This window comes from Pan paniscus, chromosome 4 (genome assembly GCF_029289425.2).
Source record: "Pan paniscus chromosome 4, NHGRI_mPanPan1-v2.0_pri, whole genome shotgun sequence".
NCBI classification, from domain to species: Eukaryota; Metazoa; Chordata; class Mammalia; order Primates; family Hominidae; genus Pan; species Pan paniscus.
This window is the reverse complement of record NC_073253.2, coordinates 78,170,775-78,193,092: the sequence shown is the minus strand read 5'-3', so window position 1 is coordinate 78,193,092 and position 22,318 is coordinate 78,170,775. Positions and strand designations below refer to the sequence as shown.

Genomic DNA, 22,318 nt, shown 5'->3' with positions numbered 1-22,318 from the left:
CATTGGAAAAATACCGGAGAGAAAATATCCCATGAGCATCCAGGCAAAAACAACAAGGCAATTATGAGAGAAAGAAAATCACTATCATATTATAATCCTAGTATTGTTTGACAGCAATGCTTTATACTAAGAACATACTTTGGTTACCCAAAGAAAATGTGACTTAAGAATTTTATTGGCCGGGCACAGTGGCTCACACCTGTAATCCCAGCATTTTGGGAGGCTGAGGCAGGCGGATCACAAAGTCAGGCGTTCAAGACCAGCCTGGCCAACATGGTAAAATATGGTCTCTACTAAAAATACAAAAATTAGCCGGGCGTGGTGGCGCATGTCTGTAATCCCAGCTACTTAGAGGCTGAGGCAGGGGAATCGCTTGAACCTGGGAGGCAGAGGTTGCAGTGAGCCGAGATCGCGCCACTGCACTCCAGCCTGGGCGACAGAGTGAGACTCCCAACTCAAAAAAAAAGAATTTTATCCAGACATACTGACTTTCAAATAAAAGGCTACAGAAAAACTGCCATCAGCATACAAAAATTCAGGACTATTATTCTCACAAACCCTTTCTGAAGAATCTAACAACAAATGAGCAAGGCAATCAAAATGATGGCCAGGCAGTGACACTGGGAATGGTGATGAGCACTAAACAGGTATTTACCTGAAGAGCTGAGACTAAAGGAAGGGTTAAAAGGAAAAGATTAAAGTATATAATGACTACATGTTCTTACAATGTAGATGTAGCCCAACTACAAAAAGGGTGGTGGCGGAGGTGAACGGAGCAAGCATATAAAAAAGTCTTATTAAAAACTCATTTTTAAGTAATCAAATTGTTGGTATAGTGCTAATACTATTATTTTGAGAATGTCTTATGTGGAAGCAAATGAATAACTATGTGATATTTTATTGTCAGTAATTTCCATCATTCTTGATATAGAAAAGTAGAAGACAGAAAAACCCTATAAATTGTAAATTTGAATCTGAGGGTTGAGTGGGGTGGCTCACACCTAAAATCCCAGCACTTTGGGAAGCTAAGACAGGAGGATCACTTGAGGCCAGGAGTTCAAGAACAGCCTGGGCAATATAGTGAGACTCAATCTCTACAAAAAATTTAAAAATTAGCCACGCATGGTGTCACATGCTTGTAGTCCTAGCTACTTGGGAGGCTGAGGCAGGAGGATCACTTGAGCCCAGGAGTTTGAGACTGCAACGAGCCATGATCAGGTCACTGCACTCTAGCCTGGGCAACAGAGTGAGATCTTGTTCTCAAAAAAATAAATAAATACATTTCCATCTGAATTGTCAATGTAAAATCATAAGGCACTTTATTTTTCATTTTTTTATTGTGGCAAAATATACATGAAGTTTACCATCTTAACTTTTTTTTTTTTTTTAAGACAGAGTCTTGCTCTGTCGCCCAGGCTGGAGTGCAGTGGTGCAATCTCGGCTCACTGCAACCTCTGCCTCCCAGGTTCAAGCAATTCTCTGCCTCAGCCTCCCGAGTAGCTGGGATTACAGGCACCTGCCACCATGCCCAGCTAATTTTTGTATTTTTAGTAGAGACGGGGTTTCACCATCTTGGCCAGGCTGGTCTTGAACTGCTGACTTTGTGATCCACCCGCCTCAACCTCTCAAAGTGCTGGGATTACAGGCATGAGCCACTGCGCACGGCCCATCTTAACCATTTTTTAAGTACACAGTTCAGTGACATTAAGTCTACTGACATTGTGTAATCACCACCATCCATCCCTGCAACTTTTTGTTTGTTGAGACGGAGTCTTGCCCTGTCACCCAGGCTAGAGTGCAATGGTGCAATGTCAGCTCACTGCAACCTCCACCTCCCGGGTTCTAGCAATTCTCCTGCCTCAGCCTTCCAAGTAGCTGGAATTACAGGCACCCACCACCACACCCGGCTAATTTTTGTATTTTCAGTAGAGATGGGGTTTCACCACGTTGGTCAGGCTGGTCTTGAACTCCTGACCTGAGGTGATCCACTCACCTCGGCCTCCCAAAGTGCTGGGATTACAGGCGTAAGCCACCACACCCAGCTCCATCCCTGCCACTTTAACTTCCCGCACTGAAACTCTGTGAGGTACTTTTCATAAACACATACATACACCACACAAACACACATAAGATTTTCCCCCAGAAGCAATGACCAAGGCAGTAGTAACAAGTATTCTGAAAGCCCAAATTACGGTCTCGAAGTACCATTTCATGCTAAAAGAAACATGGCTTGTTGGAAAAATAGATGATTCCAGATACAGGGTAGGAAATATACAAAATGAACCTGAAACATCTTGCCATACCAGGAAGTTATCAAAGACTACTAAAACTATCAAAAGGACTCCAGATCCTTGAAGAGAGTTCCACTGGCCAAAGATAGGGCATTTTGAGCATTAATAGGGCTAATAACTGTAGACCAAAACACATAAAAGAATGATTATTCCATTACACTAAGTGAAATAAGGCACAAAAAAGACAAAAAAAAAAAAAATCTCGCTTATATGTGTAATCTAAAAAAGCCAATCTCATAGAAAAAGAGTAGAAAAATGGTTACTAGAAACTGACGGGAAGGGAAGAGATAGGGAAACAAACGTTGTTCAAAGGATACAAAGTCTCAGACTAGAGGAATCAAGTTTTAGTGATCTATTGCATTGCATGGTGACAACAGTTAATAATGTATTGTGTTTCAAAATTGCTAAAAAGGACTATTTTTAGTATTCTTACCACAAAAATATAAGTTGGTAAGGTGATGGTTATTTTATTAAGCTTGACTGAATCTCCAATGTGTACAAAGACTAAAACATTACATTATACCCATAAATATACACAATTATTATTTGTCAATTTAAATAGAATGTGTTTCCATAAGTTCATAATACTTTAAAAATTAAAGTTATTTTTGGAGGGTGCCATGGAACCAGCTGTATTTTGAAAATAGGTAAATAAACTGTAAGAATTATTCTACCTTCCCTCTATGAATTATAGTAAAACGTAATGTAGATAACACGTCTCTTTATAGAAATATTCTAGCTAATAAAAAAAAAAATAATGAGGGCCAGGCGCCATGGCTCAAGCCTGTAATCCCAGCACTTTGGGAGGCCAAGGCAGGAGGATCACAAGGTCAGGAGTTTGAGACCAGCCTGGCCAATATGGTGAAACCCTGTCTCTACTAAAAACACAAAAATAGAAAAATAACCGGGCATGGTGGCAGGTGCCTGTAATCCCAGCTACTCGGGAGGCTGAGGCATAAGAATTGCTTGAACCCAGGAGGCAGAGGTTGTATTGAGCCAGAGATCACGCCACTGCACTCCAACCTGGGCGACACAGTGAGACTCTGACTCAAAAAAAAAAAGAAAAAGAAAAAAGAAAAAGAAATAATTGCCGGGTGCGGTGGCTCACGCCTGTAATCCCAGTAATCCCAGCATTTTGGGAGGCCGAGGTGGGCAGATCACAAGGTCAGAAGATCGAGACCATCCTAACATGGTGAAACCCCATCTCTACTAAAAATACCAAAAAATTAGCCGGGCATGGTGGCAGGCGCCTGTAGTCCCAGCTACTCGGGAGGCTGAGGCAGGAGAATGGCGTGAATCTGGGAGGCAGAGCTTGCAGTGAGCTGAGATCGGGCCACTGCACTCCAGCCTGGGCAACAGAGTGAGATTCCATCTCAAAAAAAAAAAAAAGAATTATTATTAAAATATCACATTGCAACCCCAATAAATAAGAATTGAAAAGCAAGGCTGCTAACATCACAAAAGGAAAATATGAGACATTATGTGCCTCCTGGTGGAAGCATACACCACCACTGATTAGTGTTGCCTACACAAACAAACCTGAATCTAAGCTTCTAGAGCCAATTACCAATTCTTGGGAAATGCAGTGTAGAAGTCAAACACCTTAAATCACACCATGTGGAAACCATCAACAAAATCCAAACCTTGGAAAACTCTGCAGGACAAATGATCCAATTTCATCAACAAATATTTTGCAAAGGAAAAACAAGAGAGAGATGGGGGAAGAACCTACAGATTCAAAAAAAACTTAAAAGACATATCAAATGAAACAAAACAATACAATTAAAGATTCACACTGGGTCAGGACAGTACTTACTCTTATGAAGACTGTAATTGGGAGAAAGACTTGAACAGCTTCAGGGTATAGCTGGCAAGGTTCTATCTCCTGACCTGGGTAATGGCTGTAAACATGGGTGCCTTAAATTAATTAATGTAAATATTTGAGATTTTCCATTTATATTTTAATCATAAAAACTTTTAATGAAATGCTTATATACATATTCTTAACCTAGACATTTCGACTTTTTCCATTTTTAAATTTGATCATACCCTCCCAAAGTTAATATATATCAAATCTGACCACCAGACATCTCTTTAGAAGAAGGATCTCCACAAATTGCATGCTCAAGCACTGCACCTTACACTTTTCTGAATGTTAAAGAAAGCAAAAGCAAAACTTACCATCTGCCAGCTCCCAAGACTGGGAAAACAACTGCATCATAGGCTTAAGTCCTCGTGAATCAGTACATAAAAAGATCAATGCCCTTTAGAAAAATGAATAAAGAACACGAACAGGTAATTCACAGGAAAAATACAAATTACCAAAAGGCAGTAAATGATAACCCCTCAATAATGAACATAGACTAGGAGTGATGATATCCTCCACAGAGGGGTCCCCAACCCCCAGGCCACGGACCAGTAATGGTGGTCTGTTAAGAACCAAGCCACACAGCAGAAGGTGAGCAGCAGGCAAGAGAGCAATACCACCTGAGCTCCACCTCCTGTCACATCAGCAGCCACATTAGATTCTCATAGGAACTCGAACCCTATTGTGCACCTAATCGAACTAATGCTTGATGATCTGAGGTGGAACAGTTTCATCCTGAAACCACCCCCCAACCCCCAGGTCCATGGAAAAACTGTCTGCCACAAAACTGGTCCCTGATGCCAAAAAGGTTGGCGACCACAGCTCTGCAGTATTGGCTAGGGTATAGGAAAACCAGCATTCACCTTATTGTCAGAAGTGTAAGTTACCATAAAGCTTAGAAATCAATTTGGCTTTATCTTTTACATTTTCAAGGTATATTATTTGAGCAAATCCATTTCTATTAAATCCTTCTAGAGAAATGAGAAATAAAGACATAAAAAAGTATGCTACAATAGTGTAATAATGTAAAATATGAGAATCATCTAAATGTCCATTAATGGGAGATTTAACTAAGCTATACAACAAAGCCATTCAAAAGAATGTGTACTTACCCTGAAATCTCTCCACAACATAAATGCAAAAAGTAAAATGCACATCGGTGTATAAGGTAGCCACACTACACCAATTGTTCTATCAGGAGTAAATATCTATATAATTCTAACACTGGGCTGAGAAAGTATGACTACCGGTTTAACTAAACCATGTTACCGTCCATACCCCTTTGAAGGATAGCCTGCAAGGTCATGAATATTAATACCACCACTTTACTGATGCTGTTACAGAATATATGACATTTGTGCAGAATTTACAACAGTCAAGCATATCATCCTGGGACCCAATGGGCTGAGATGAATTGGAACTACCTCAGTTTGTCAGTCATCTTAATCTGGACAAAAGTGAAATGGAGCAGTATTATCTCACAATATATAAGTTAATACAAGATAGAGAAGCCACAGAGTTGGAAATTAAACTTCATAAATACCTCACATAAACTTGCAACTGCTGGGTGGGAGTAGCCACACCTGGCAGCCATGGGCCCTTGACAGTATCAGGCTAGGTGTCACTACTTACTGGTCCCATGTGTCACTGAACCAATCAGGCCCTAGCCCCTTTCTCTTTCTTTTGGGAGATGACCAAATTCAACGGTTTACTACACTTAAGAGTATTGTACCTATCTGTTCACAAACAGTAAGAACGGCTGAGTGATGGAACGACTCAGAGATCATTGGTCAACCTTGCTTCAGGAGGCCAGGGACTTTCCTGGTCATTAGACAATTCTGCTTTGAGAACACACAGAACTGGTCAACTTTTTCATCCCCAAAAGATAATTTATGCAAGTTATACCAAGATATTAGAATAGAGATGTTCTTTAATCTTTTTATTTTGCAATGCCATGAGAGTATTTTGCACGCCTATTCTGTCCCTGTCAGGGAAAGGAAGTGCCCAATTAAGAAAGGAACAATTGTAGCTGAATGCCATCACTGTTCCTCAATCGCCTTAGCATTAAAAGCTCGAACAGTTAGTAGATAATGTGACACTGAGCGAATTCTCCTCTGAGCTTGTTCTTCACAAGGTGAAGATAGTAACTGGAATTTGGGGAGGTAAAAATGAGATATAAAATAGCATGCGCTTAGTAAGCTTCTGTTAGTACATTGTACCAATCAGGTTATTTTAAGGAACACTCAACCAATTACAAAACATATGAAGCCACCAAAAAAGAAACAGCAACTACTACTTCTCTGCACAATAGATATCTATGTAAAGGCTTTTAATCAAAGTGGCATAAACCCATGGAAGTACTGCTCTTAACACAGACAATACTTATTTCCATGGAGTCACATCATTCCTGCTTTCAAGAGGACTGAAAGCAACAATATTCCATAGGACAAAGAGTTCTTGATAACACCACTACAACCCCCCCGAGATTTTACTACACTTCTTCTCCTCTGGAAATAGAAACACACTGAAGCTGGGGCCGCACACAGGTAGGGCTAAGTGTGCACTCTGGTCTAGTGCAAACACTGACAGAAGTTCAGGCGAGGTCCTTTTCCCCCTTGCTTGGGAATACTGATGCTGCTGATGAAGTGAATACCTCAGAAATCTATTACCTCACCTCTAACATCTTCTCAAGTGAAAAACAGGAACTTTTCACTCGATAAGAAATTCCAGTATACTGGTATCAGTTTCCCAATATCTACTTTATGGGAAGACACTTTAATAGTTCCTACATGTAGTTACCACCAGCAGTGTCATTTTTGAAGGTAAAGAAGGTTACTCCAATGGATAGAAAAATCTGTCTTTTTTCCATGCATTAAAACTGGGGCCTTGACCAGCCCCGTTTTTGCAAATAAAGTTTTATTGGAACACAGTCTAACCTATTTATTTGTATTATCTATAACAGTTTTCATTCAGTAAAGTTCAGTAGTTGCAACTGACACAGCTGGTGGCTCACAAAGCCTAAAATATCTACTATCTGGCCCTTTAAGAAACCCAAGCCCTGCATTAAAATATTACAATGCTATAGTAAGTAACATTTCATTTCAAAGAAAACTAAATGAGAATACAAAAATACAAATGACATGCTTGCTCTGATTCAGGCACTTTCAAGATCATTGTTTATTTATTACTTCAGATAAAAAGATAGTATACATATTAGGGAATCCCTTAAAATTCAACTCTAGAGTTATACACCATCTAGTACTTTTGCAATGAATGTTAACAACAACAAAAAAAATCTCTAAACACCTGAAAGCCCCACTATTAACATGGACTATGGTAACAAAAAATTTTGACATTTAATTTGTTCAATATATAGTATTTACATTATGAAACCAATGGTGATGATACAATAAAGTGATAAAGAAATAGTAAAAATAAACTTTAAAAAGCAAAGGTTTATAGTCTGACAATGCTAATTATCCTAATTGTATATAAAAAATTAAAACATAGCAGAGCTTTCTGTTACAAAATTCTTAATCCTCTGGGTTGTAATCATTACTTGCTACCAATTTACATGCAACATCTGCTAGGACTGACATTTGATTTTTTTCCCCAAGAATGTGTGAGTAGATAAATGACATTTCAGAGCAGACATTAATTTACTTGTGGACAGAAAAAGAAACTCAAGATTGGTACTGGTCACAAGCCTCTTCCCAATAGAAATTATAAAAACAGTAAGATAAAATTAAAAAAAAATCTAAAAAGGGGATGCATAGGCAGAGTACCATAAATGGCACAGCTCAAAAAATCCCAGGACCAATCAGACACACATCTTTTCTCTCTCCTTCAGCGATGAGAGGTCGATTTTGCCATCAAATAACCATGATTGAAGCAAGCGAGGGGCACCAGGTGTACAACCTATTAGATCTTGCAAAATACTAAGATGGGAGCAGGGGTGGCCAGAAGAAGGGGTAATTTATATATAATTCAAACTATATACAGCATAAATGGAATGCAGCCCATCCCAAACTGGCTCTGTGAAACAATTGGACCTTTATAGTTAAAATTATAACAAGTGTAATAATACAATAGATTTACATGGGAAGCAAAATCCAAGGGGCATTTTATATTAAGTATTTACTGTGCTGTTTCAATTTAAAAATAATTTTGCTAAGTATACATCTCAACTGAACTCTATGTATAAAATGTCCTAATAGATACAGATATTTACCTTTGGTGAGTTGAAGGCCTTTTTGTGACTTCTGTCTGAACTGTAGGCAGAATGCTAGATGTACATGCACATATGGAGAAACTCAAGCTGAGGTCATCCAAAAGCTGTGCGTATGAGGAGGCTGGAGGTACTTTGAAAGTCAAAGTAGACCAGAAACCCAAAACAGGTAACAGTGAGGATGGCAACAGGGAATGGAATGCCAATATGGCAGTAAAACTTTTTTTAAAAACAGAAAGAGGAAGGCCTCTCGTACCAGCAGAATCCTGTACACATACAAAAAAGAAAAAGCCACCCACCATTTTGTAAAACAGAAGCCAATTATAGTGTGGGAAAGTACAAATTACAGAAAACCAGAAGTCAACAGAAGAAAAACTACTGGTTTACTTGAGAGAAAGGAGAATGGTTCACCCCGAGCAGAGTTACTTGGTGAACGCCGCCACCACCGCCCACAGAACCTCATTGGTGTTGGCCTTCAGACATTCCACTTCAGGGTCTAAGTCGAGAAGCTGCCGCACTCTCTTGGTAGCCAAATCATACTGCTCGTCCAGAAGAGGAGCAAAAGCATTCTCCAGGACGTCCGAGGCATGAGCCAGGTAAATGAGGGCCAGCAAGCGCCTGTCCATGCGGTGAGGGTCATTCACCCATTTGTCAAGAACGGCTTCCTGTACTTTCTTGATGAGGCGCTGCTTAATGTTGTTGTTGGTGAGGGGATGTGTTGTCATGTCAAAAAGTAGGAAGTTCTGTTTCTCTGTTGTCAATACACCCTTTTCCACCAGGTTTTTAGCTAATCGTTCCCGTACATTTCTTAACTGATAATGCAATTTTAATGGATTCCATGTCTCACCTAAACAAAAGATTTCAGAAGTTAGAAATGATGAGTATTATCTGCTAATTTTGCAAAAATTTTGTACTATTAAACAGTAAAATCTGATTTTGCCCCAAGAAAAACAGAAGAAAATCTGCCATGTTTTTCTCCCTAACTAGACCATGAACCCCTTAAGCCTAGCCAGACCTTTGGATTCTAAGCACCCGGCACATCCTCAGCCACAGGAGTCACTCAGACGACTAAACTGCAAGCAGTCTTCAGACCAGAGTCAGTAACCCTTAGTCTTATGTGGAAATGAGCCAAATATTATGTTTGAGCTTCCTTCCAGCTGATGTCAAAAAGCAGCCAATAGCCAAATAAGAAGTTTTCTATTAAACACCAGTCTGCAACTAATAGACTAAAAAAAAAAGCTTCCTGATTAATATGTTATTCCTGAAACTGCTACACATATACAGCCTATAGAGGTAGGAAAGCCTGTTTAGGCCATGCTATTATTTGATAACAATATAAAGCTAATTCTGGAAGGATACAAATTTTCACAATTTTAACCTTGCCATCTATACATATTTCCTTTTGAGAGAGAAGTATTTAAAATAAAACCAAACGATTTTTCACTAAAGTGGGTTCTTCTTTATAGAAAACTGGAAGGAAATACACCAAAATATTAATCTTACTTATCTTTGGGATTATGTGTGCTAAACTTTTTTTGTGCTTTCTGCATTTTCCAAATGATCTCCAATGAACATGCAACTGTTTTTATACTTAAAAAAACTATATTTTTCTAAATTAGAATATGTTAAAGATCAACCACAGGCATCTTTTTTAAATGCAAACGCTGTAAGGTCGAGATTTTGTAATACTGAGAGAAAACCTTCAGCCACACTGTCCATTACAGGAGCCATTACCCACATAGAGCTATTTAAATTAATTTAAAAATTCACCTCTTCAGTGGCACTAGCCACATTTCACGTATACAATAGTGACGTATGGCCAGTGGCTACACCCCACAGGAACAGAACATTTTCATCATCAAAGAAAGTTCTAGCGGACTATCTTAAAATTTTAAGTTGCTGTCTTAAAATATATTACCATTCAACTGGACAGAGACACAATTATTTTCCTATACTTAATACTAAACAACACAGGCCTATGATGAAGTAATCATTCCTAAAGCTGCCCTCTCATTGTAATTAGAAATCTCCATAAAATATACGAAAAAACTGTTTTCAGACACTAGTCAAAAGCAGCCCAGAACTGTGACACATGAGTGCAGCCTATGTGAGCCGGACAACTGCCTAAGCTTACCACCTAGAGGCACGTCCCAGGCAGCAGAGCAGGCAGGAAGACCCCAAGCAGAGCACAGCAGTCCCATCACGTTAAGGCAGCAGAGATCAGAGTTCAGGGTAGCTAAGGCAGCTGCAGTGTGCAAAGCAGACTACTGGAGAAGGGGGACCTACGCAGATAAAGAGGTCTAGAAATCTGCAAGGTGTTCCTTGAGTCTTGGGCTGAAAGCTAAAGCTACATGTGTTAGGGTGAGAAATTCCACAAAGCTAGGCAAAGAACACCTACCAGAAAGTGAACGATTCTAAGAGTTCAGTAGAGCTGGGAAAAATGTGATTGCCAACTAGCCAGAGAGCAAAAGCCTCACTAAAAACCAGGACATTCAGAAGGAATACTAGAAAATTCACATCTTAGTAGTAGGGCTAAACCAGTCGTAGAGTATAGACCACCCTAGACATGCCCTAATAAAGATTAAAAGCGGCCAGGCACGGTGGCTCAAACCTGTAATCCCAGCACTGTGGGTGGCCCAGACGGGTGGATCACCTGAGGTCAGGAGTTCGAGACTAGCCCGGCCAACATGGTGAAACCCCATCTCTTCTATAACTGCAAAAAATTAGCCAGGCATCGTGGCAGGTGCCTGTAATCTCAGCTACTCGGACGGCTGAGGCAGGAGAATCATTTAAACCGGGGGAGGGCAGAGGTTGCAGTGAGCCGAGATCGTGCCATTGCTCTCCAGCCTAGGCAACAAGAGTGAAACTCCATCTCACAATTTAAAAACAAAAACAAAACATTAAAAACAAGTTGATCCACAAGTAACTTAGCTGCCTACCAAGACAAAATTCAACACTCTTTAAAGAAAGACCATAAAATTCATCACTTAACATTCACACTGTCCAGCATCGAAGTTAAAAAAAAAAAAAAAAAATCACTAAACTTGCAAAGCAGCAAAAAAGTGACCTAAAACTAGGGGTAAGGGGGAAGTCAACAGAAACAGTCCCAGCCTGGGCAACATGGTGAAATCCCGTCTCTACAAAAAATACAAAAGTTAGCCGGGGCCAGGCATGGCGGGTTACGCTTGTAATCCCAGCACTTTGGGAGGCCAAGATGGTGAAACCCTGTCTCTACTAAAAATACAAAAATTAGCCAGGCATGGCAGCAGGTGGCTGTAATCCCAGCTACTCGGGAGGCTGAGGCAGGAGAATCGCTTGAACCCGGGAGGCGGAGGTTGCAGTGAGCCGAGATTGCACCACTGCACTCTAGCCTGGGTGACAAGCACAAGACTGTCTCAAAAACAAAAACAAAAACCCCCAAAAAACAAAACCAAAAAAACCCTAGTGTCCTAGTGCAAGTCATCTTAATCTATTTCTCCATTTACTCATCTATAAAGTGAAAGTAACAAATTTATCAAGCTCATAGGGCTATTATGAGGATTAAATATTAAGTTCTTAGAACGAAGCCTAACACATGGTAAGCTCTCAGTAAATGTTAGCTATTATTTGCCCATGTGCAGAATAAACATTCTGGCAGAATTTATAGTATTTATAATGTTCTAAGAATCCTGTTAGGTACTGAGAATACAAACATTAGGATATACTTCTAACTTTGTAGGAATTTAAAATCAAGTGAAAATAACATTCATAATATATTACATATTAGAACTAACTATACTGGCCAGAAGAAAATGGGAATAGGGTCATAAGAACAAAATGAACAAAGTGCCTAGAGGAGTAAGAAATGACTCTGGTTTAATGTTATGGGGTATTTCATAGGAAAGTTATAGAAAAAAAGAATCTTCAAGCTAAATCTCGAAATCCAGCAGGATTCACCACATCCTACGAAAGGGAGAGAAGCCTGAATTCCAGGCAAAAGAAACAACAAAGTACATAGGCAGCAGAATAGAATAAGCCCTGGAGTAGAGGCACACATCTTTCAAAAGTGTGTAACTTCCACCCTTTTTTTTTTTTTTGAGACAGAGTCTCGCTCTGTCGCCCAGGCTGGAGTGCGGTGGTGTGATCAGGGCTCATTGCAAGCTCCGCCTCCTGGGTTCACGTCATTATCCTGCCTCACCCTCCCAAGTAGCTGGGACTACAGGCACCTGCCACCATGCCCAGCTAATTTTTTGTATTTTTAGTAGAGATGGGGTTTCACCGTGTTAGCCAGGATGATCTCGATCTCCTGGCATCGTGATCCACCCACCTGGGCCTCCCAAAATGCTGGGATTACAGGCATGAGCCACCGCACCCAGCCACTTCCATTTTTTTATAATTGTGTAAACCCAATGTCCCACCAATAAATAACTGCTGCATCTTTCACTAGTATGAGTTTTGCTTTTTCTAATGTCAATGGCAGGTGTTAGGCAGCCTAAGACACTAGGCTGGAATTGGGTAACTATTGTGTTAAACGACTTAGGGAAATTTAAACTAATGCAACAAAAAATAATAAACAGCCTATTTAAAAAACTACAGTTCAATCCTAAGATTAATTATGTAAAGAATAATTTGTTAAGTTATCAAAGAAGTATTATCCCCTATCAACTCTACTTTGGTATCACTGACTTAATATGTTTATGTTGTCACAAAACCTAAGTATAGCAGAATAAATGACTCCCAAGCTATCCATTTTTATTTTACCTTCCCAAGTCAAATAGGAAGGAATTCTATACTCCAGAGACATCTTAGCCAAACAACATCTACTGCCAAACAACAGAGGGGAAAAAAAAGTCAAGAAACGAATTATTCTGAGAGATCTACAGTTAAACTTCTCTTTGCAGCTTTCCACTCCCCACCCAAAAAAAACACCCCCTCCCCCATACACACATCCCTCTAATGCTGTTCTACAATATTTTTTTTTTCTCATGGGAAGTAAGTGGGATTAACAGTTTATGACTACTGTCTCTTATACTGAACTTATGCTAAGGTTTATCCTCACCTTATCCTTAGTTAAAACTTACATATTGCAACCAGTGGAAATACATGCTTAGTAAATTTTACAGAAGTTCCTGTGGAAATTTCCCAATTCCAAAGTATACTAACTTACAGTTTAATGTTTCTACTAAAAATGAGAAGAGCCTAAACACAGACCACCTTCAAATAAAGTATTCCACTTATGACTGGCCCTTCCTACTGGCAATCATTTCTGACTCAAAGGAAGCAATAAAAAGGGACCCAGCCATCATCTTCTCTTGTAGCAATTCCCTGGGAAGAGGGTAAACCCCGCGTGCTCACTCCAACAAATAGACGGTTATTCAGATCTCCTCAAGTATTAGAGAAAAATAAAGAAATCTCACGAGCAGAAGGCTAAAACTGTGAGGAAATATCCCAAATGTTGTTTAATAGTATTTGTGGTACAGAAAAAAGGCACAAAGTAATAACCAAGTGGTCAAAGTATTTTGGTATTCTGGAATTTCTGCCTTTTATTTTCGAAGAACTAAGCTAAATCAAAAGAATAAAGTCACACCTGAGTTTAGCATAAGTAAGACATCAGTATAAGTGGGATGGGAAGACAATAGATGGATTTCTGAGGAGAAGATGCAATAAAAGTTTAGCTTCTAAAGATTTAGCTACTTCAATTTTTAAAAGTGAATACTTTTTAAATACTTTGAAATAAATGTTTGATAAATGAACAGTTCTTGAATTCTAGATTAAAAGACGTTACTGTGATCCATGCTGTTAGTCCTCAGTCCCTAAATTATTCACCATATATGTGAAAAGACTTTACAAGTTATACAAGCAAATTTAAAATGTAATGAATCTATTCATAGTTTACTTTTTTTGGTAAAGGAAATTGTGAGAAGTAAATATGGAGAGGAAAAGTTCTTCAAAGATTATTCATGTCCACTGCCCAACAATCACTTTGGTGGAGAATGACATGCTGACAGGTACCTAAATCATTTCACTGCAAAGAACACTTATCTTCCTTGACATCATCTTACAAAACTAAAAGCAGCTTTGGCCATAAATTTGGCAGTGTAGTGATTCCTTGTGACCAAACTGATCAACCATGCCTTAAGATTTCAGAAGCTAAAAACTATTCTTAAACAGTAGTCTTAGCCTGGGCAACATGATGAAACCCCATCTCTACAAAAAAATACAAAAATTAGCTGGGCGTGGTGGCACATGCCTGTAGTCCCAGCTACTTGGGAGGCTAAGGCAGGAGGATCAACTGAGCCTGGGAGGTCAAGACTGCAGTGAGCTGTGACTGCACCACTGCACTACAGCCTGGGTGATGGCGAGACTTTGTCCCAAAGACAAAACAAAACAAACAAAATACGTAGTCTCTCAACTTGCCTCAAACTTATGTATACTAATTTTAAATTATTAGAAAATGTTTAAAATTTATCAAGAGTTTTAACATGTATACATGTACAGTATAAATAATAATAAAATGAGCCCCTGGGTATCCTCCACCCCAGGTAAAGAAACTGTTCTTTATTAAAACATTCCTTGGCTTCACGGCAAGGAATCCCTCTGAACAAGTATATTTCTTTCTTTGCATCTCATTCTTACCCTTCAAAGGCCTAATCTAAGCTCCACTTCCTCTTGTAACTACTAAAGTTCCCAAGGATTTTTCTTTTCTCTGAACTACTGAACTTTCAGAGAACCATACTGTCAAACTCTCATCTGTTCTATCAAATTATTAGATGTATAAAACTGTTCCCCAAATGGATTTTAAGATTCTTTCAGTCTGAGAGCACATTTTAAATTTCATAGCACATATGTCATTATTGGTGCAATAACTGGTGTTTGATACCACATATTATATTGAAGCAACAGAAAATTTTTAAAAATCTAAAAATCAGCAAGCTAGCCAAAGAACTGTATGCTTAAAAATGGTAAAAATGGTAAAAGTTACATTATATATATTTTACTACAATTAAAAAATCAGCAAGCTGGTATCTTGATACTTTCAATTAGGTGAGAAATAGATATTTTTTATTTTCTTCTTTTTACATGTCATTTGCCAGGAGATTTTTTTTTATTTTTTTAACTTTAAAAAAAAGTCCTTTTTCCTCCTTCTCCCACTCTGGATTCCCTTCCTTTATTCTGAAGCAGCAGCATTCCCAATGTATGTCAAGAGCAAGCAACTCAAGTGCTACAGGCAATGTTCTGGCATCAACAGCCAATCTAAAACTCACAGGACATTGTTTTTTAAAAAACCTTGCTAAGTATTAGTCTCACATTTTACCCAAATTTCTAATCCAAACAGACAGTGCTTTACAAAATCCTAACTGTGTTTACATACTTGTGAGAAAAGCTTTTAGACTTCTCATCTTTTCACTGCTTAATCAAGTGGGGACAGTGCAACAGCAGCCATAGGTGAGAACCAAGTTCAGTTAGCATTTATATTGATAAGCTTCATTTACAAAATGTTACTTAACAGGTTAAGTGTAAGATGCATTTCAGTAACAGGAAAGTGAAGGCAAAGCCCACTCTACATTCCATAAAAAGAATCTTTAACACTGTAACACATCTAACAAAAAAAGTCACCACAACTTTGAGAAACCCTTCTTTTGGTCAGCTGGGAACCAAATTATAAATTCTAATTTGCAACACCAGAAGCAGTCATGGGCCAACACTGGCAGCACAACATGAGAAAGATCCAAAGACTGGTTAAGCCAGTGCTCTGAAGACAATGTACAAAATGATCCGTCACAGTATAAACGTTATTAGCAGTTCTATTTCTATCTTAAAACATTATGTTTGCTAATATTTAACATATAGAGTTGACATTAATGCCCTGAGTCTCTGTTAGATGGCTGCATGTCACTGACAGGCATACATGGGAGGCTAACTCAGACAGCATTGACAATGTGATGGGTATTTGTGATGATTAAGTGAATTTGCTGATAATATAATCTAGTTTTAACCAAACAAGCCCTCATCAAATGGGCAAAGTAATTTTAAAAGATTCTTGCAAAAGAAATTACAACTGAAGACAACTCTAATAAGCATAAAGGGGAGAAAGTATAAGTCAGAGTTACTCTCAATGAGATAAAAAGGAAAATTATCAGAGGTAGAAGAGGGTTATCCAACAAAAATGCAAATTTATCAAGAATACGTTTACGTTCTTACCAATAAGAAAAAAGAATGAACCTTGCCTTAAGTGTAAAGTGCCCATTATTGCCGTTAGCTAAAAATGGAGTGTATGTACTTAATTTTTAAATAAACAAATAAATATAGGCTGAGCATGGTGGTTCATGCTTATAGTCCCAGGGCTTTAGGAAGCCTTGATGGAGCACCACTTGAGGCCAGGAGCTCAAGACCAGCCTGAGCAACACAGCAAGGTCCTATCTCTACAAAAAATAATTTTTTTTCTTGAGACGGGGTCTCACTCTGTCACCCAGGTTGGAGTGCAGTGGCATGATCTTGGCTCACTGCAACCTCCGTCTCCTAGGCTCAAGCGATCCTCCCACCTCAGCTTTCCAAGTAGCTGGGACCACAGGCATGTGCCACTATGTCTGGCTAATTCTTTTGTATTTTTTGGTAGAAACAGGGTTTCACCAGGTTGCCCAGGCTGGTCTTGAACTCCTGAGCTCAGGAGATTCACCCGCCTCAGCCTCCCAAAGTACTGGGATTACAGTAATGAGCCACCATGCCTGGCCAAAAAATAAAATTAAAAAAAAAAAACTCAGCGAGGCATGGTGGCACACACCTGTAGTCTTAGCTACTCCAGAGGCTGAGGCAAAGGCTGTGGATCACTTGAGTCCAGGACTTAGTTCAAGGTTATAGTGAGTTAGGATCATGCCACTGCACTCCAGCCTGGGCAACAGAGTGAGACCCTGTCTCTTAAAAAGAAAAATATTTATGTATACATATAAATAAAATCAGCTGGTCCAAGTACAGCACTTATTTACAGCTAACTGATCACAAGTTAGATTTTTTTGTTCCCTCCCACTCCCACTGTTTCACTTGACTAGTCCCCCAACCCCTAAAAAAACCTCTTTTACTGACAGAAGAATAATCCAATAGGACTTTTATAAATTCTGCTTATCTGTAAGAAAACTCACATCATGTTAATACACAAATAACTTTAATATAAACGTCACAGTCCTCCATGCTATCAACCAAACTTTTCACGTTCTCCTCCCTAAGGTTGCACTTCCCTGTCTCCTTGAAGTTAGGGGAGATTGTGTGATTTGCTCTGATCAATGAAACATGAACCACATGTCATTTCTAAGCAGAAACTTAAGAGCCAGAGTGATGTGCTATGGTATTCCTCCTTTTATGATAGTGACTGATACTGCTCCAGGTGGCAGTGGCTCCATCTGCCTGGCTGCCAGAGTGAGGATGAGGTAGCCTGTGACTGACTTACAGCCTGAATGAGAAATAAATGGTTGTTTTAAGCAACTGAGGTTTTGGGGTTTGTTACCACCACAGCTTAACCTAGCCTATCCAGATTAAGGTAGCATGTGGTAATTTTGATAAAGAACATGGCAGCTCTAAGAGTATTATCTTCGCATTCTGTATCTGTTCAGTATTGTTAAAGAGAATGAAATTTTATAAAAACCATTACTTCCCCACTCTATGACTGATAACTTTCAAGTTTGCCTAAATAACTAAACAAGTTTCTGGCTATTTTGTATAGGTTCCTTTCAAAAGGATTTAAACTTCGCAATCTTTTAAATAGAAGTTGGTTTTTGGTTTATTCACAGCAGCTTACCACTAAGTAATTCAATCCAGTTCTGGACCGTTTCTGGAGGCTGAGTTTCCTTAACATGCTTCAGAGCTTCATCAAGAAGAACATCCCCTGTTGGAGCATCTGACTTACAGATTACCTAAAAAGAAAGCAAAAAGAATGAAAGGATCCACGAATGCCTTTTCTGAGTTGATCTCATTAAATGAAAAACAAACAATTACATAAATAATTCATTATGCTTAAAGCCTCAAGCTTTCATGTAGTATCAAAGTTCAGATTTTAAATTACTTTTATGTTAAGGAAATCCAATATTTAACCTAACCAGATTAGATATAATAATGAATGAAAATTGGCTAGACTCAGTAGCTCATGCCTGAATCCCAGGGGGAGGCTGAGGCAAGCAGATCACTTGAAGCCAGGAATTCGATACCAGCCCAGCCCACATGGCAAAACCCTGTCTCTACTAAAAATACAAAAATTAGCCGGGTGTGGTGGTGCACGCCTGTAATCCCAGCTACTCAGGTAGCTGTGGTGGGATCATTTGAACCCAGGAGGCAGAGGCTGCAGGAAGCCAAGATCACGCCGCTGCACTCCACCCTGGATGAAAGAGTGAGACTATCTCAAAGAGAAAAGAAAAGAAAGCTACTGGTCGGGCATGGTGGCTCACTCCTGTAATCCCAGCACCTTGGGAGGCCGAGGCGGGTAGATCACCTGAGGTCAGGAGTTCAAGACCAGCCTGGCCAAAATGATGAAACCCCATCTCTACTAAAAATACAAAAAATTAGCTGGGCGTGGTGGCAGGTGCCTGTAATCCCAGCTACTCTGGAGGCTGAGGCAGGAGAATTGCTTGAACCCAGGAGGCAGAGGTTGCAGTGGGCCGAGATTGTGCCACTGCATTCCAGCCTGGGCAACAAGAGCAAAACTCCGACTTAAAAAAAAAAAAAAAAAAAAAAAGCTACTGTGCAATAATTAGTAAAGCAACATACTAGGACAGTTTATACTCACTGACTCATCACCGAACCTTGGACTATGTGATCCAGAAATTCATTTAAGCATTATTATTAGTTCCAGAAATAAGACTAAATTATATTTAAGAATTCAGTACAGGCTGAACGTCCCTAATCCGAAAATCCGAACTCCTTCAAAATCTGAAACTTTTTGAGCACCAACATGCATCCATTGGAACATTCTGGATTTTAAATTTTGAAGTCAGGAATGCTTAAGTATAATACAAATATTCCAAAATCCAGAAAATTCCAAAATCTTAAACATTTCTGTTACCAAGCATTTCAGATATAGGATACTCAATCTTATATTATAAAGGTGGTATTTCACATCAGTGAAGAAACAAATTTTTAAACAAATGTCATTAAAACTTGCTAACAAATTATAGAGGTAAGAAAGGTTTCTTGGTTTCTTTTTTTTCTTTTTGGAAATGGAGTTTTGCTCGTCACCCAGGCTGGAGTGCAGTGGCGCAATCTCGGCTCACTGCAAACCTCTGCCCTCCCCGGTACAAGCGATTCTCCTGCCTCAGCCTTCCAAGTAGCTGGAATAACAGGTGTGTGCCACCACGCCTGGCTAATTTTGTATTTTTAGTAGAGACAGGGTTTTGCCATGTGGGCCGGGCTGGTATCGAATTCCTGGCTTCAAGTGATCTGCTTGCCTCAGCCTCCCCCTGGGATTCAGGCATGAGCTACTGAGTCTAGCCAATTTTCATTCATTATTATGCCACTGCATAATAAGATGGGGTTTCTCCATGTTGGTCAGGCTGGTCTCGAACTCCCGACCTCAGGTAATCCACCCACCTCGGCCTCCCAAAGTGCTGGGATGACAGGAATGATCCACTGCACCTGGCCCTGAAAGGTTTCTTTTAAAATTGTCCCGACTAGCAGAAAGCTTAAAGAAATTATCAATAGCGTTGATTACATAAATTTTTTAAATACTGCAACTTTTTTTTTAAAAAAGCTACACTGAGGCTGGATGCAGTGGCTCACTCCTATAATCCCAGCACTTTGGGAGGCCAAGGCGGGTGGATCACCTGAGGTCAAGAGTTCGAGACCAGCCTGGCCAACATGGTGAAACCCGGTCTCTACTAATAATACAAAAATTAGCCAGGTGTGGTGGTGCATGCCTGTAAACCCAGCTACTTGGGAGGCTGAGGCAGGAGAATCGCTTGAACCCAGGAGGTGGAGGCTGCAGTGAGCTGAGATCGCACCATTGCGCTCCAGCCTGGGCGACAAGAGCAAAAATCTGTTTCCAAACAGAAAGCTACATTGAGATATAGAATCCATTTTAAAAGTGGAAAAATCCAGAGGGAGAGATGGGAGGGAAAATGTTACACCGCTTTAGACAAGTATTAGATCCCTATAGCCTTCATTCACGTTGTTGGCTAAGCTATAAATTTCTAGTTAAAATTCCATAATATCAAAATTAAATCCATTGTATTGTATTATTTTATAATGTTAGCTATTTAAATATTATAAAATTTAACATTACGGTTTTTTTTGTTTTTTTTTTTTTTGAGATGGAGTCTCACTCTGTTGCCCAGCCTAGAGTGCAATGGCGTGATCTCAGCTCACTGCAACCTCCGCCTCCCGGGTTCAAGCAATTCTCCTGCCTCAGACTCCCAGATAGCTGGGATTACAGGTGCATACCACCGCATCCGGGTAATTTTTGTATTTTTAGTAGAGACAGGGTTTCATCAAGTTGGGCAGGCTGGTCTTGAACTCCTGACCTTGTGATCTGCCCACCTCGGCCTCCCAAAGTGCTGGGATTGCAAGCATGAGCCACCGTGCCCCACCAATTTAACATCACTTTTAAAATGTTGAGAGTCCTCTCTTAAACTTGTCCTCAAAGTGTCCTTTACTTTGTCAATCTTATAAAAAATTAAAAATATATACATACAGTATCTATCTCTGTGACATCATGACCAGTAGAAATATAAAAACCACAGTACAAGTCACAAATCTATTCTTCAATTTTATTTTATTATTATTATACTTTAAGTTTTAGGGTACATGTGTACAACGTGCAGGTTTGTTACGTATGTATACATGAGCCATGTTGGTGTGCTGCACCCATTAACTCGTCATTTAGCATTAGGTATATCTCCTAATGCTATCCCTCCCCGCTCTTAAATTTTCTAGTAGTTATATTTTAAAAGAAAAAAAGGCAAAATTAATTTTAATATTTTGATTTAACCAAATACAACCAAAATATTAACATGTAATAAGTATTTTTAAATTGAGGTACTTAATATATTTTTCCATACTAAGACCAAAAATCCAGTGTATCCAGTGTATGTTTTTACTAACACCATGTGTCAATGTGCAGTAGCCAAACTTCAAGTGCTTAAGTGTCTGGCTCATAGATGTATGTAGCTAGTAGCTACCATATTGAACATACAGATCATTTTCATCATCAAAGTTCCATCAAACAGTGCTATTCTAGACCATGCTTTCAGTGAAGGGTGAGAGAGCACAAGAAAATAAAGAAAGCAGAGCCTCAGGATAAAAAGTTACATCTAAATATGGTGGCCATGCCACCACTTCTTACGTCCCACTCATTCTTTATATTTATTGCAATTTGGCCTCAAAGCTCGCCCACGCACATCCGTTTGCAACGGATCTTATGTCAGGGACACCAGAGCCTGGGTATAGTGAATCACTTTTTCTTATGAAGTTCTGTCCTCTAAATCTTTCTCAAATGTTTCACTTTTCTCCATCATCTTGCCAATATAGTCGGCCTTCCATATCTATAGATTCAACCAATTGAGGATCAAAAATATTCAGGAAAAATAATACAAATTTTAAAATGCAGTATAACAATTGTTTATACAGCATTTACATTGTATTAGGTATTGTAAGTAATCTGGGGGTGATATAAAGTATAGAAGAGGATGTGCATAGGTTATATGCAAACACTACAACATTTTATGTAAGAAACTTGAGCATCCACAGATTTTGATATTTGAGGGGAGTCCTAGAACCAATCGCCCACAGATACTGAGGGACAACTATATTCTAGTCTGCCTAATCTGGCTGTTTTTCACTTGGATTAATTTAAGCCTCTTAACTAATTTCCCTAAACAAGTTTTAGCCTTTTCAATCCATTCTCCTCACTGATCTTTCTAACAGACAAATCTTACCATGGCATTCCACTGCTTCTGCTTACAACTTTCAATGACT

General features: G+C 39.3%; 1 protein-coding gene across 1 annotated transcript in view; it reads right to left on the bottom strand.

The window, feature by feature from the left end:
• Positions 1-7,311: 7,311 nt before the first annotated feature.
• GOLPH3 (golgi phosphoprotein 3) overlaps positions 7,312-22,318 on the bottom strand; it is a 60,068-nt gene continuing 45,061 nt past the window's right edge. Inside the window, exons 3-4 of the mRNA XM_024928728.4 lie at positions 18,156-18,270; positions 7,312-9,233 (exon numbers count right to left, since the gene is read on the bottom strand). Coding sequence (XP_024784496.2) covers positions 8,809-9,233; positions 18,156-18,270 — 540 coding nt within the window. The 3' untranslated portion in view covers positions 7,312-8,808. The remainder of the gene's footprint in view (positions 9,234-18,155; positions 18,271-22,318) is intronic.